The sequence below is a fragment of the Peromyscus maniculatus genome, chromosome 13, assembly GCF_049852395.1.
Source record: "Peromyscus maniculatus bairdii isolate BWxNUB_F1_BW_parent chromosome 13, HU_Pman_BW_mat_3.1, whole genome shotgun sequence".
Classification (NCBI taxonomy): Eukaryota; Metazoa; Chordata; class Mammalia; order Rodentia; family Cricetidae; genus Peromyscus; species Peromyscus maniculatus.
This window is the reverse complement of record NC_134864.1, coordinates 11,484,188-11,499,765: the sequence shown is the minus strand read 5'-3', so window position 1 is coordinate 11,499,765 and position 15,578 is coordinate 11,484,188. Positions and strand designations below refer to the sequence as shown.

At 46.5% G+C, this 15,578-nt stretch overlaps 1 protein-coding gene across 2 annotated transcripts in view; it reads right to left on the bottom strand.

The window, feature by feature from the left end:
* Positions 1–126: 126 nt before the first annotated feature.
* The window catches only part of Sned1 (sushi, nidogen and EGF like domains 1), a 68,061-nt gene continuing 52,609 nt past the window's right edge, over positions 127–15,578 (bottom strand). For both annotated transcript variants that reach the window (XM_006989597.4, XM_042259885.2), the window contains exons 28-31: positions 11,404–11,520; positions 10,833–10,920; positions 5,943–6,025; positions 127–5,187 (exon numbers count right to left, since the gene is read on the bottom strand). In XM_006989597.4, coding sequence (XP_006989659.2) covers positions 5,162–5,187; positions 5,943–6,025; positions 10,833–10,920; positions 11,404–11,520 — 314 coding nt within the window. In that variant the 3' untranslated portion in view covers positions 127–5,161. The remainder of the gene's footprint in view (positions 5,188–5,942; positions 6,026–10,832; positions 10,921–11,403; positions 11,521–15,578) is intronic.

Genomic DNA, 15,578 nt, shown 5'->3' with positions numbered 1-15,578 from the left:
TTTTTTTCTCTGTTGAAATATGTTGGTGTTAATTCCAAAATAATGTAGAGAAAGCTTTCCAGCTCAGCAGCCACTTTGTATTTCCTTGTAGTAGTAAAATTAAATCATGAGAATGTAACATGAGGGTATTATGTCATAGCACTTTATTTTATGAAAACAAGTAGCAGGTTTTCCACAAAATAGTCATGTTTTTAATCTGACATCATTTCACGGCCCTCTAATGTGTTCAGTGTACAGCGAGTGAAAAGCGTTGATTAGTAATGTGTTCCTTAGTTTCGCAGTCTTCTCATCTGTGAGCTGCTGACACTTCCTGCTTGGGCAAGTTGGCCTTCATGTGGGTTCCTGGCTAGTAGCATCTTTGGCTATTTAGCCTGGGCTGCGGAGTGAGCTGGCTCAGAACCAGCACTTCAGGGGCGGGAGGTGGTCTTAGGTGACATCCCTTCAGCCTTCTGTATGATAGATGGAGCAGAGCACAGGCCCCAGGTCTGATTTTGGTTTGTTCTAGGAAGCTTTCAGATACCCTGGCATGGATATCATGGGGGGATGATAGTGAGTGTCTTGGAGTGATGTAAAGTACAGGGACTGGGATGAGGTGAGCTCTGAGGAGAGGCCTGGTTTGATGGAGCTGTGAGGCCTCCTAGAAAGTTGTCTGTGGTCCTTCCTCAGGAAACTGCACAGGGTTGGTGATGCAGAAAGCTTTTTGATGGGACAGCCAAAATCAGATATACTTGGTAGTATTTTTTTCCTACTTGGTGACATTTAATAGTCATGTGAAACCCCTACGTATTTCCTATATAGACAGAATCCAACGCATAGATGGGGATGACCCTGATCCTCAAGACATCTGACAATCTTTGGAGATGTTTTTTTGTGTGTCATGGCCCTGGGATCTTGTGGGTAGAAGCCAGGGATGCTGTAAAATACCCTACATTGCACTGCATATGAATGATCAGGTCCACAAAGCAGTGTCAAAGCTGAGAAATTGCTCCAAGACCTGGCCCAGTAATGTGACCATAACAAATTTGGATTGCAAATGGACTCAACGATTTATTTCTGTCTAAAGTAGAGATCTTGCTGGATCTGAGGTGTATTTTGTGAGGAATCCGCACCAAGGTGTGGAGGCTTTGGACTCCCCTGGAGCCTGACTGCAAAGAGGAGGGTATTCACAAAGAAAAGCAGTTACTCCAAGATTCCCATATAGTCAGATATGTGAGGCAGGTTAACTCCTGCCTGGCAAGGGTGTGTCTTTGCCTGTTGGACTCTCCACACAAAGCAAGACAGCAAGCCATCATGTCTACCACTAACAGCCCATGGGCAGTGGAGAAGGTGAATGCCTTCTAGCTGTTCTTGGCCATGGACAAAACTATTTGAGAACAGTGATGCTCATTCTTTGCTGCCTACTCTTCTACTTTGTGGCATCGAAATGACCTTCACTTTCCCTGAATGTAGGATGTTTGGTCTTGGGCCCCATCAGAGCCAAATAGAACCCCAACCCTGAGCTTAATTAGGTGTCTGCTCATCCCGTATTTTTGACTAGCAAATGGTAAGCCCAACAACTCATGGTTGCTCCTTCATTTGGACACAAAAAATAAACCTTTACACCTCGTAAGTTTTCTGATTCCATTGTACCATTTCCCAAGTGGACAGTGATTGTTTTGAAGGGCATAAATCTGCTTAAGAAAGGTGTGTGAGAAAGCAGAAGCAGCGTGTTTTGAATGATACACACTTCTTCCTCAGCACCAGCAAGTCTTTCTCCACTCGGAAGATCCACAGTCAGCATTCAGTAGGCTGGGTCTTGTTTGAAACATGGGCTCCAACAGGAAACGGGAACGTGGCAGTGTCTGCCTGGCGGGTAAGGCTCCTGAGGTCATTCGTATAGTATAAAGGTTTCATCTATGTCTCCAGTGATGTCATTTGATGTCCACTTGATCTTGCCATTCACTGCTAATGCTGTAGCTTATGCGGAGGGATGGTGGCAGGTCTCAGTGTCGCATGGAATTTGACATACATGTTTGTGGACCTGGTCTCTGAGCCCTGTCTTTGGCCCTCCAGGCCCCTGGAGATAAGTCAGTGTGTATCTAAGGTACAGTAGTGAGTTTTTGACATGACTGCTCCACCTTCCTGAAAGAGAAAAACAGGCTCAGAAATTTTTAGTGAACAATAAATGTTATTCTTCAAAGCATGTTTTTATGAACTAGAGGGCAGGGGGCCTCTGGTCGGGATGTAGTTCTTGGTGCCGGATCTCCAGTCAGGTCAGCTCTGCTCTTGAGGGATCAAGCTGTGGTTGGCTTTTCTGGTTGTGAGCTCTCTGCAGGAGAAGACAGCTGTCGGAGCCTCGTTGAGAGAGGAGTGGAAAGCGGAGGAGGCTGTGTGAAGGGTGTCCGTCTTGGTAGGCCACACCATTGGCTCGAGGTACAGATCGCAGGAAGCCTTGGACAATGTCTCCTGGAGCCGGCCTGCCCTGTGTCTCTAAGTGTTCCCTTCGGATCTGAACAGAGCAGCTCCTGCTGCTCTCCTGTGCTGTGCGCAGATCTCGGGTTTCTGAACAAGGATCTTGATTGCTTTTCTTCTATGAGGGTTCAGGGGTCTTCATGCCTTGATGGCGATTTGTCATTCAGGAAGATGACTTTCTCTACAGAAGACTGAGGTCTAGATCATCTCACACACCAGGTACCTGCCAACTATGGCCTACTGCCTGTTTTTGTGAATGAAGATTTATTGGAATACAGCCATGCTCTCTACATCTGTGACCATGTTGGCAGTACAGTAGCAGAACTGGGTGTGTTCCAGAGAGGTCATTTCATCTGAAAGCCCAAAATACTGCCTGAGCATTTGTCTGCCCTGCCAACCCCTGAGTTGTAGACCAAGTGTCTAAACCCTGTTGTAGTAGTAACCAGCATTTCTTCTTTAGGTCAGTATACATGAGGGGAGCAGGGTAAAGCTCATCTGTCTCCACATGGCCCTTCTTGCATCTCTTGTGAAAGCCGAGCCCTCTCTTCTCCATGTTTTGAGGGTTCGGGGGACACTTTTCCGACCCTGGAATCTGGGGGTGGGTTTCTGAGCGCAGAGAAGCATTACTGACTGAGAGCCCACTAATCCAGGTAACTGCACACTCACTGCTCACAGAGGTCCTGGCAGAAAACAGCAGCTGGGTTGAGTATAGGTGCTCCAGTGCTCCCCCTGCAGGAGTCCTTGGGTGTGCGGGTCTGGCTGTCTCTTCTAGAAATCTGAGCACAGAGATCTTAGAGAAGACCAGCTGCAGTCAGAAACTTGTCTCGTTTTTAAGTTTTGGACCTCATCTTCTTGGGTTTTGGAAATTCTTGAAGTGGGCAGTGTTACTAGGACATGCTGACCTTTTTGAAGGAAGAGCAGCAAGCTGAGACACATTCCTCTTTATACCCACTGTCTGTCTCTGGAGGCAGCAGGCACTGCCCCCCAGGGGACCTGTATTCATTCTTGCATCGCCAGAATTCCAGCTGGCCATGATGCAGAGGGATGGAAGTGAGAACACACGCACCTCTGTGGGGACACCTGGGCTCAGCCTGTGATTTAAATTTGAATCAACAGGCTGCTGGTCCTCTGCTGCCTGCCTTTTGGTGATGGCACTGGGTCTTTTTCCCAGGGCAGCCTGGAATGGTAAGTTTTGATGTTTTTCTTGAGTGTGTGTGTGTGTGTGTGTGTGTGTGTGTGTGTGTGTGTGTGTGTGTGTATGTGTGTGTGTTTTCCCTGTTGCTCTGAAAATAAGTGTTCTATAAGCCAGTATGTGGTAAGTAGCTGAGGATTATTCACTTTTATAAACATGGATTTTCTGGGTGAGTTCTTAAAAGAGACGCATCAGTATTTCATGTGACTTATGGCTGTACAAATATTTTAAAACCAAATAATTGGTGGACTCTTGATCTTTGTGGGGTTAAGCTGCTCACAAGTGTTGGAGGGTGTTTTGTGTGTGCATTCTTGGAGGCTGAGGTGAGAAGGCGATGCTGTTGAGTGGACAGGATTTGAGTGTGGTCAGGTGCTCTTCAGGCAGGGTTTTCCCATCTGAAATGGTGAAGCTGCAAAGGCCCTCCTCTTGGGCCTGTCTGAGAGCCTGCTGCTCTGATGCCCTGATCTAGCCATGCTGATGTCATATCTGTGAGCACTTTTTCGTAGGATGAGCTTTGCCTGGAGTTTCTTTGCTTTGGGTTGTTCTTAGGCCTTTGGGTGACATTTCTCCTTCATGTCCTCTACTGTAGAAGAAAAAAGTGACTCCTGAAGTGGCTGGTTTCCAGATGTGCCTCTCTCCCACCACTGGAAAGATGAACTGTTCTGGCTTTCCCAAGGAAAAGGAGTAAACTGTCTTGAGCCAACCAAGTCTGTCATTCCCAATTGATGTCAGGCCAATAAGAAGTCACTGTAGTCTGGGTTCGGGCTGTACAGGGGTTTCTGCAGAGTAACCCCATATTTTCCAGACTGTTGTGGAAAAAAATCCAATGCCCTTTAACCTCTCACAGTTTACACATGGGGAGGTGGGTGGAGCATGCCGGATCAAACAGGCCAAGTTTCTTTGATTTCAGGGTTATTAGTGTTTGGAATTCCAGGATCCACTGTAACTCTCCCAGGGAGAGGCTGTATTTAGGATCACCTGGGTGTTACATGGCAAGACTCCCACCCTGTTCTACCAGTAGAATGCCATTCACAGGGCCTGGGGGTACTTCCTTAGGTCCTTCCCAGCACCCCCAGGGTTGTGTGGCATCCTTGATCCTACTACCACCCAAGCCCACTGAAGGGGCCGGTGGTTCTTGTGCCTTGCCTCACTGTAACTGGTCTGCAGAGAGAGAGAGACAGAGAGAGAGAGAGAGAGAGAGAGAGAGAGAGAGAGAGAGAGAGAGAGAGAGAGAGAGAGAGAGAAAGAGAGAGAAAGAGAGAGAGAGAAAATGTCCCTCCCCATAAAGTCTCATTTCCACCTGTAAGCAGATTCATATGCAAGGCCAGACCAGGTTATGTCTATAGGGAGGCTATAGTCAGGGAATTCTGGAACCTTCCTGGTTGGGTCTGTAATAGCACAGTGCTGAGTCTGCCATCAGTGTCTGATAAAGAACCTCAGTGCTCAAGGTGCTGGGTATGCTGGTGTCTCCAGTTCTCAACAGATCTTGGTTTGAAGGAGTGTGTGCTTAAGATTTCTTCAGTGTTTGACTGTTACTTTGTTTCCTGAAATAATTAAGAAAACCAGTTTAGTGAGAAAGAACCCTACCTCTGTCAACCTTATCTGTTCCTCACATATAACCCAGCCAAGCCCACACAGACTGACAGGGAGTCTGGACTTGCAGTCCGGCAGGTGTACATAACCAGCTGAAGGTGGTAGTTGTGGACTGAGCAGAAAGTAACCTGGCATTGTGGGAAGAGTGTGGAAGGAAGCGAGCAAGAGGCTGCCCTGGGAGATCGCGACATACTTAGGTCAAGCAGTGCCCTTGACGACTGCACACCGCAGCCTTTCCTTAGTCATGCAAAGCAAGGATGTGTGGCTTCGACTGGTCCATGGAGAACATACCTGAGGGTGGATTCTCATCGTCAGAACATAATGTCCTGAGTATAACTTTCAGTAAGATCCTAAACAGCAATGATTCCTGTGACTACCTTGAACTGGGGGAAAGCCCGGGTGTGAGGAGATGGAATGTAAAAAGATGTTCTAAACTTAGAGTCACACACTTGGGCCTGTCAGTAACAGCCTGTGCTTTCCCATCACAGCACCCATTCTCAGTGCAGGACCGGAGTGACCACCTCCAAGCACAGCTGGGCCTGTCTGTGCACCCACATGTGCGTATGTGGGCAGTAGATTCTGAGCAGAGTACAGCCACACACGAGCTGCAGTTTCGGGCAAGCAGCCTAGCTTGATCCACCCCTGTCACTTCCTGACCCATCCACCCACAGAGCTGCAGGCAAGACAGCGTGGCCCCCGGACGTACCTGTTTGGGGTTTCTTGAGGCTGGTGCTCTCACAGCGCTCCTTAAAGCAGATGTCCTGGTGAACTTTGTAGACTTTCTTATACCTGTTGTCAAAAGAAGACTCTGTGAAGCTAGACCCTGGGCAGAGAGGTGTCTAAGTCTTTCATTTAGCTGTGTAATTTAGCTGTGTGTGGACAGAGGGAGAGACCACTATTTTCCTTTTTTTTTTTTTTTTTTTTTTTTTTTTTTTGGTTTTTCGAGACAGAGTTTCTCTGTGTAGTTTTGCACCTTCCCTGGATCTCACTCTGTAGACCAGGCTGGCCTCGAACTCACAGAGATCTGCCTGCCTCTGCCTCCCGAGTGCTGGGATTAAGGGCATGTGCCACCACCGCCCGGCCACTATTTTCTTAATACATGTTACTGGGGGTGTGTGCAAAGTCTAACATCAAGGTCCAGGGACTTAAAAATTAATTTTACTGAGTACAGCATACATAAAAAAGTATTCATTCCAGGGTCCCTTTTCATAAATGCTGACAGAATCATGGTGTTGAAAGGCATCACTGAAATTTCAATAGCAGGACATTGCTGGGGACAGGCCACTTGTCCTGAGGCCTCGAAAGGTCTGACTCCATATGCTAGTTAGTGTTTTTTGTTGTTTGTTTTGTTTGTTGGCCAGCTTGACACAAGGTAAGGTCATCCTGGAAGAGGGAACTTTAACTGAGGAAACGCCTCTATCAGACTGGCCTATAGTCTGACAATATGTGGGACCCTTTTCTTGATCAATGATTGATGTGAAAGGGTCCAGACTATGTGGATAGTATAACCCCTGGGCAGGTGGTCCTGGTGGTATAGGAAAGCATGTTGAATGAGCCATAGGGAGCAAGTCAATAAGCAGCGTTCCTCCTGGTCTCTGCTTTAGTTCCTGACTCCATGTTTCTGTCCTGCTTATGTTCCTGCCTTGACTTTCCCTGTTAGGACACTGTTAAGTATGAGGTCAACACTTTTCTCCCCAAGTTGCTTTAGGTTATGTTCTTTGTCACAACAGCAGAAAGCAAATTAGGACACCCAACTGGTCTGTTTTCTGAATGTTTCAAGAACATGGTCATAAAACTGTAAGCCTCAAAGGCAGGCAGCAAGGACCAGGGGGCTGATGAAGCCTGCCCATCCCATTTTTTAATCAGACTATGCTAGCAAGCCTCTTCAGCTTGTAAGTTTCATGTAGAGTGGGATATACTTATAGGTCTCATACCATTCAGTAGGAATGGGATCTATGTGTTTGGGCCTGTTAGAATTTCCGTGTCTGACCCATTGAAAAGAAAACCAGGGATCTTGCTTACATTAGTTTGGGAGGACATTTTGGAGGACTTCTGGCTTCGAGGGAATAGAGGATCTGGAATTAACTTTCAGCTTCAACTACCAGAGAACTGGAGGAGACAGAGGGAGTAACTACTTTCAGAAGCTAGAAAATAGCCCAAAGAAAAACTGGATGCCCTGAGGAGAGAAAAACCTGAGAGAGACTGCCATTCATTTCGGAGCATTTGTTGAGAGTAGGCAGTGGTCACAGGGTTGAGGATGCGGGCTGGAGCTGGAGAGGCAGAGGCAGCCGGAGCTTGTGGGGGGTGTTCTGGAGTGGAGAGGGCTCCGTGGGGAGCAGTCTGGAAATCTGTGATGAGAGTCCAGCTGTGTACACATAGGGCGAGAGTCCTGAGCAGCTAGGCTAGACCTGAACCAAGAGTGGTAAGATCTCATGTGACTCCAGGAAGGCGGTGCCAGAGAAGGGGGTGAAAGTAGCCCTAGATGAAGTCTTCTCCAAAGCCACCCTCAAAAGGAACAAACTGTAATCAGAGCCTGCCTCGCAGAAAACAAAACAACAAAAATACCTTTCTTGAATTCAAATAAATCCACCATCCAGTAATGTGAAATTTATGTTGTTCAGCATCTGATAACTTATGACATTCAACGAGCCCTAAGAACCAAAAATCAAAAATGCCTCCAAACAAATACAAAAGCCGCATATGATATATAACCTGGAGAAAAATAATTGACTAGAAAACAATTCAGAAATGAGAGGAAAACCTTTGAAGTATCTGCTATCTGTTTGTCCCACATGTTCAGCAAGTAAAGGAGGCGATCAGCAAAATGAAGGGAGGAATGGCTGATCAAAGAATTAAACAGAACCGCAGCAATGGTAAAACCCAGTATCTGTTCCGGGGCTGTTGCTCAGAGGCACGTCACCTGCCGAGCAGCCTTTTAAGACTGAAAAAACTGACAACAAAACCCCAAAAGCTAATCAACCATCAACAAGTACCTGAAATTGAATCTGTTGAATTGTATCAATAATAAACTAGGTGATGCAAAAGAAAAGATATGTGGCATTGAACACAGCAATACAAACTCCCCAACAGGAAGCATAGATATATTTGCATATATACCATTTACAATGCTTTAAAACAACGAAAAGACCTATAGTGACCTGAGGGACAATATTAGTCAAATATATTCTTTTTTTTCCCCCCTGGAGCTGAGGACTGAACCCAGGGCCTTGCGCTTACTAGGCAAGCGCCCTACCACTGAGCTAAATCCCCAAACCCAAATATATTCATAATTGAGCTCTAGGAGAGAAGAGAAATGGGGGAACAAAGAAGAGATGAACAATGGTCCAGATTTGACAAAAGCTAAAACCTCAGAAATACAAGATTAACAAATTCCAGAGAAGGCCGGTGCTGGAGGTGCACACCTTTAATCCCAGCACTCAGGAGGCAGAGACAGGCGGATCTCTGTGAGTTCAAGGCCAGCCTGGTCTACATTATGGAGTTCCAGGACAGGCAACAAAGAGGAAATACAAAAAGGAGGGGTGGAGAGGACAAAGCGGCGGTGACAGGGCCAGTCTTGTCAACTGGATGGCACCCAGACGCGCACAGGGTAGTAAAGCGCATCCTTGGTTGTGTCTGAGGGTGTCTGCAGACAGCACTTGGAGAAGGCTGCCATGATGTGGATGGCACCATCCCACAGACGGGGGCCTGCACAAGTATGCTCTGCCATGCCATGACTTCACCTTGACTTCCACCGTCATGGACTGAAACCTCTACCACGAGGCAAAACAGACTCTTCCTCCCTTTACCTCGTTTATGCCAAGTATGTTGTCACAGAGAGAATTCTAACCTGAAGGGCTGAAAAGAGAGTTTTAACTGTCAACCAGTCATCCTTCACAAGTAGTTATGCCCAAAGTGAAGCTTACACAAAACCCTTTCCAGACAATTGAGAGCAGAGAACCGTGGACTCTTAGGTCATACAAAGGAATGGTGCGTGTTGGAAAAGCAAGACCCTCAGCATTGGATAATGACAAGCGGCTGGCAGCGCTGTGACATTTGCCGCTGTAAATGGCAGGAAGGCTGATGGTGACTCAGAGGTGAGGAGGTGGAAGCCTCCTATAACTGCAGTTGTATCCAAGTAACTCAAGGTAAACGGAGACAAACTGCAGATGTGTATTGAAAGTCCCAGCGTGACTACTGGACAAAACAAAACAAATATAATCTATGCGCCAGTAATCCAAAATGAGCCAGAAAAGAGGAAAAAGCAATAAGGATTGGATGGAATAAATATAAATATGTAGATTTAAACCCAGCCACACTGCCCACTATGTTCATTGTGAAACGATCTAAAAACTGTAATAAGACAGGTCAGACTGAACATAACCAAGACCCTCCTATGTGTTAACTAAGGGGAGTCTCTTCAAAGATGCAGATAGGACTGGGATAGAAAATTTGGTGAGTGAAGGACTCTCCTCACATGGCAGTGGCATCTAACACAGAGGCAGGAATAACCAGAATAGCTGGAAGCCAGAGGATGATGTTGGTGCAGACGACCATCAGATCGCCATCGTGGGTCCAGGGTGAATGGTGGTCGTGGCTGCTTCCCCAAAGCCATACAGGTCAGGACCTTTTACTGTTCCCTTTCTGACTAAGCCTGCCTTTGCATCAAGCTTGGGCAAGCTTTCTGCCATTTTCCCTCCATTCTTTCATCTGTTTCCTCCTCCTTCAGGGAGCATCCAGAGTGGCTTGAACACTGTGGTCACACATCACCTTCTGCGCAGAGCCCTTCAGGATCTCCGCGATTCATGGAGAATAATACCACAGTCCATCTGAAGTTCTCCAAGATCCCAGGAGCTCTCCTTTCTTCTCTCACTCATACTCTGCTCTGTTGGCCTCTGTTGTACCTCAGACATACTGGGCACAACCCGATGCCGGACTTTGTAACACTGTAACAATGTGCGGAACATTCTCTGATATCCCCAGCTGCTCCGTTTCTGTTCAGTGTCCCTCTCCCATGAAGCCTACTCCTGCCCCCTGCATTCCTGGCTCTCCTCATCTTAGGCTTTCATCTCTCCCTTCTTTCCTGGGAACTCCCTGATTCCTTCTACAGTGTAGCAAATGTGTTTTTTGCTATGGCTGTCCTGATCTAGAGCACAAGCGTCTGGTGGTCCCTGGGTGCCTGGAACGACCAGGCTCTCAGACACAGTGACCCAGAGCCATCGCGTGCTATAGCAAGGAGGGTGTCAAGAGCTGGGACGAGCAGTCTTTCCTCCTAGTGCAGATGGAGAATCCGAGGCAATGGGGATTTGCCCACCGCCACATCATGCTGGGTTAATAGTAGAGCTGGGACCGGGGTTCTCATGTGCTCTTTGGTTTCTGGGCTTTAAGGGAAGGAGGAGGAGACTCGGGTCCTGGAATTGTGTGAAGGCTTCCATGCATGGGAGCCAACCTGTGTCCTCTTCAATCAGTTCTTGAGCTCCACGGGCTGGGCGAATAGTTTAGACAGAAGTGGTCGAAGCCAGTATCTGCGGTCTCCGTCCCTACTCGGGTAATAAGGACACAACCCCAGGGCACAAAGGCAGAGGCAGAGCTGACTTACACATGGTGGCAGACATCTCCTTCCCAGACAGGAAATGACTTCGTCTCAGAGAACAGCCGAGTGCAGGGACGAGGCACCTTCTCACAGGCTATGGCACAAAGGAGAAAGAAAGGCCAGCTCCCAAGAGAGACTTTTGCCCGAGGAAGAGCCCTGCAGCCTGCGTCAGCCTGGGGATCTGTGCCAGCTACTTTCTGGCTTAGGGCTTTGCTTCAGGGTGTTCAGTATCTGCAGCCTGGTTTTCCTTAAGGCTGCTGTGGCCTCAGGATTATTTTGTGTCTTTGTGGGAGCTTCCCAATGTACTCAGTCCACATGCGTTCCCTCTCATCATCAATCTGGCTCCTGAAATGCTGCCCTGCAGTCGCCGCCCTTGTCCCTGACTTCCTAGTCCCTGCTCTGGGCAGCCCGCTGTCCCTTGTAGTTCATGGTCCATCTCTGAGGCCCCACGTAAGCCATCCTTCCTACCTGGGCTCTTGGTTCTCTCACCGACTGGAAGCCCTCAGGGAAAGCCGCAGGGCCAAGTCCCCGGTCATCGTGACAGTTGCGCTGAGGCCAGCAGCCAGCTCTGACTTACCGAGTTCACAGTGTCTGCCTTTGAACCCAGGCTTGCAGTCACAGCTGTGGGTACTGGCGCCTGGCACACAGGTGCCTCCGTTCTGACAGGCATCTTCTGAACAGCTACCAGGGGTGCCTGGGAACAGGAAGGCAATGTTAGCTTCAGGGCCCAGGGAGGCCTGCCAGCTCTGTGGACTGTCTCCTGAGGATCCAGTCCACTGCAAGGACAACTGTCATTAGCGTTCTTGGTTTTACGTTGTCCCATCTTTGTCTAATGAGAACCCTTTCACGTTAGTGAACACAGTCCTGCCGACTCTTCCGTTTTATACAATGTATGCAGGGCTACTCTATATCCCGCCTTGGTCTTTGAATTGCCATTTCCCCACGTTCATGGAAACATGTCTGGAGCCTACAGTCTGCCTGAGCTGTCCTGCCTAAGGCCTTTCTAGGGAACAAAAACAGGATATTAGGCTTTAAAAAAACTAAATGCTTGTAATCCCACTTGGGAAACTGAGGCAGGAGGATCACAAGTTAGAGGCCAGCCTGGGATGGATAGCGAAACCCTGTGAAGTTATGGAGTTTATACCAATATTTTCAGTTCAAAGATAAAAACAAAGGGGGTGTGTGTTAACGTCTTAGCCTCGTGTGTTTATTTCTTCACACTTGAAACCCCACGGCATGGGTGTGACCATTCTCCAGCACACGTGGCACGATTTCAGACAGCACCAGTGACACTGCTGACACAGGACGAAGCAGAAGCCACAGCAAACAGCCCTGTGAGCTTCCATTTCCAGCCTCTGGCGCTGACTTGTGTGTTTGCTTGTTTATAAATATTTTTTCTAAAGTCAAAATTATCAAACAAGATAGATGGAAATCATTCATTTTCCATTCCCTGTGCCTGCTCTTCCCTCCCTCAGATAACTCACCATCTTTATTAGTTTGATTTATTTATTTATTTATTTATTTATTTATTTATTTATTTTTTGTTTTTCGAGACAGGGTTTCTCTGTGTAGCTTTGCGCCTTTCCTGGAACTCACTTGGTAGCCCAGGCTGGCCTCGAACTCACAGAGATCCGCCTGTCTCTGCCTCCCGAGTGCTGGGATTAAAGGCGTGTGCCACCGCTGCCCGGCAAGTTTGATTTATTTTTAAACATAAGAAACATATATTCCCATTTCCCTTCCCATTTTTCCACTTCTTAAAAGAAGCCTTTATTTTGAGGTCTTATAGATCATAAAACATTCATTGGTTTCTAGCATATTCACTGATATGCATCCATTACTACTGTCAATTTTTATTTATTCTTAAAATTTTAAAAGATTTCATTTTGTGTGTATCAGTGTTTTCCTGCATGTAAATGTATGTACTACATTCATGCAGTGCCTGCAGAGATCAGAAGAGGTCACTGGATATCCTGGGACAGATGAGATGGTTATTAACTGCTGGGTGGGTGCTGGGAACCTAAACTGAGTCCTTTGTAAGAGCAGCCAGTGCTCTCAACCACTGAGCCATCTCCCCAGCCCCCAGAGTCAATTTTTAAAAAGTCACATCTACTTCTTGCTTATTTTATGCGTCTATGTGTGTGAACACCTATGCCATGCACATATGTGGAGGTCAGTGGACTTGTGTGAGTCAGCTCTCCCCACCACGTGTGTTCTGGAGACAGAACTTAAGCTGGGCAGCAAGTGACTTTACCCACTGAGATTATCCCAGCAGCCCCCCAGAATCAATTTTTGAATACCTTAATTACTTATTGTTTGTTTGTTTTTCTTTTTTCTTTTACTGAGGTTTTTTTCTCTAAGATTTATTTATTTATGTATGTGAGTGCTCTGTCTACATGTACAACTTTATGCCAGAAGAGAAATCAGATCCCACTTTAGATGGTTGTGAGCCACCATGTGGTCGCTGGGAATTGAACTAAGGACCTCTGGAAGAACATCAGGTGCTCTTAACCGCTGAGCCACCTCTCCAGCCCTACTTTAATCACTTATATATTAAAAAAAAAAAAAAAAAAAACAACAGCCGGGCGATGGTGGCGCACGCCTTTAATCCCAGCACTCGGGAGGCAGAGCCAGGCGGATCTCTGTGAGTTCGAGGCCAGCCCGGGCTACCAAGTGAGCTCCAGGAAAGGTGCAAAGCTACACAGAGAAACCCTGTCTCAAAAAAAAACAAAAAAACAAAAAAACAAAAAAACAAAAAAAAAAAAAAAAAACAAAAACAAACTCATACTCTTTAGCTGGCTTCCCTATATCTCCATCTCTGTCCCGAGGAGCCACCAAGTACTTCCCATCACCACAGATAGCCGTATTCTAGACCTTCATGAAAAGGAATCTTCTTACACATGGCCTGTTGTGCCTGGATTCTTTCATGTGTTATACCATTTCAAGTTCCTCCATGTAACAGAGTTTTATGGATTAGGATTGAATGTTTAGGATTGAATGACATTATTGGGTAGACATGTCACAGTCTATTATCAGTTGGCAGGCTTGGCTATTTTTCTCTTGGTGATTACTAATGAAGATTCAAGCTGGGCGGTGGTGGCTCATGCCTTTAATCCCAGCACTCGGGAGGCAAAGCCAAGCGGATCTCTGTGAGTTCAAGGCCAGCCTGGGCTACAGATTGAGTTCCAGGATAGGCTCCAAAGCTACCCAGAGAAATTCTGTCTTGAAAAAACCAACCAAACAAACAACCAAAAACTAGTGAAGATTCCATGAATAATCATATATAAGACTTGCATTGACACATGCTTTAATTTTTCTTGGCTATGCCCCTAATAGTAGAATTTCAGGGTCACATGGTAACTCTTGTTTTACTTTGAGGAATTACTGGTCTGTCCCCACCCCAAGCAGCTTTATATTCCCAGCAGTGGCCTCAGGGCTGATTTCTCCACATCTCAGCATTGCTTATTATTATCTGACTTTTTAAAAAATTCCAAGCCATCCTTGTGGGTATGAGGTAGCATCTCAATGTGGTTTTGGTTTTCTGTTCCCTGATAAACGGTAGTGTCAAGGATTCTTTTCACTTGCTTGTTGGTGAGTTGTGTATCTTCCTTGGAGAAATATCTGTTCAGATCTTTTGCCTGTTTTTAAGTTGAGTTATTTGCCTTTTCATTTAAAAGAATTCTTTGCAAATTTAGATATAAGTTATATGGTTTGAAATATTTATTCCCATTCCTTGGGTTTCTATTTCGGTTTTTTGGTTTGCCTCCTGAGTGCTGGGAATTAAAGGTGTGCGCCACTGCTGCCCGGCTTCCTTGGGTTTCTTAATGTGTCCTTTGAATTCAGAAGTTCTGAATTTTCATGAAACCCCATTAACCGTTTTTTTCCCTTCTTTTGTTGCTCATACTTTTGGTGGCGTATCTAAAAACCCTCTTCCAAACCTAAGGTCTTATGTTTCCTTCAGTGGTTTTAGCTCTGAACACTTGGGGCTCTCCTGTGTTAGTGTGGGTGTGAGGTTTATGTGTGAGGCAGCAGTCAGCTTTATCCTTTGTGTGTGGACATCCCGCGTTCCGTCACTGCTCGTTGAGAAGACTGTCTTTTGCTCATGTGGTAGCTTGCTCCCCTTGTCAGAATCTGTTTATGATAGACATGTGGGTTTATTTCTAGACTCTTCATTCTGGCCCATACATTTACATGTCTGTCCTTAAGCAGTGTCACACTTGACTTATAGCATGTTTTGACACATCAACCCCACCCTCCATGCATGGGTCAGCCAGGACTGTGGAGACCATGGTTGACACATGTCATTTGTGGGCTGAATCTGCAGTTGATAGAGACTTAGAAAGATTAATAGGAGCTACCCACTATAGCCTGATACTGTATAGCCAACACCACTACACACACACGCACACACACACACACACACACCACAAACACACACATACACACATACAAACCACACAAACACACATATACACACACATAAACCACAACCACATACATACATACAAACCACAGACACACATAAACACACACATGCACTCACAAACACACAAACATACACACACAAACCACATGCACACACAAACACATACATACATATACACAAACACACACACAAACCACATACACACACATAAACACACATGCAAATCATAAACACACACGCACACACGCACACGCGCGCACATGCACATGCCTTTTTTGAATCAGGTGGTGAATGGGTGTGGTTGCACCCTGTGGCGGGGCACTGTGCTT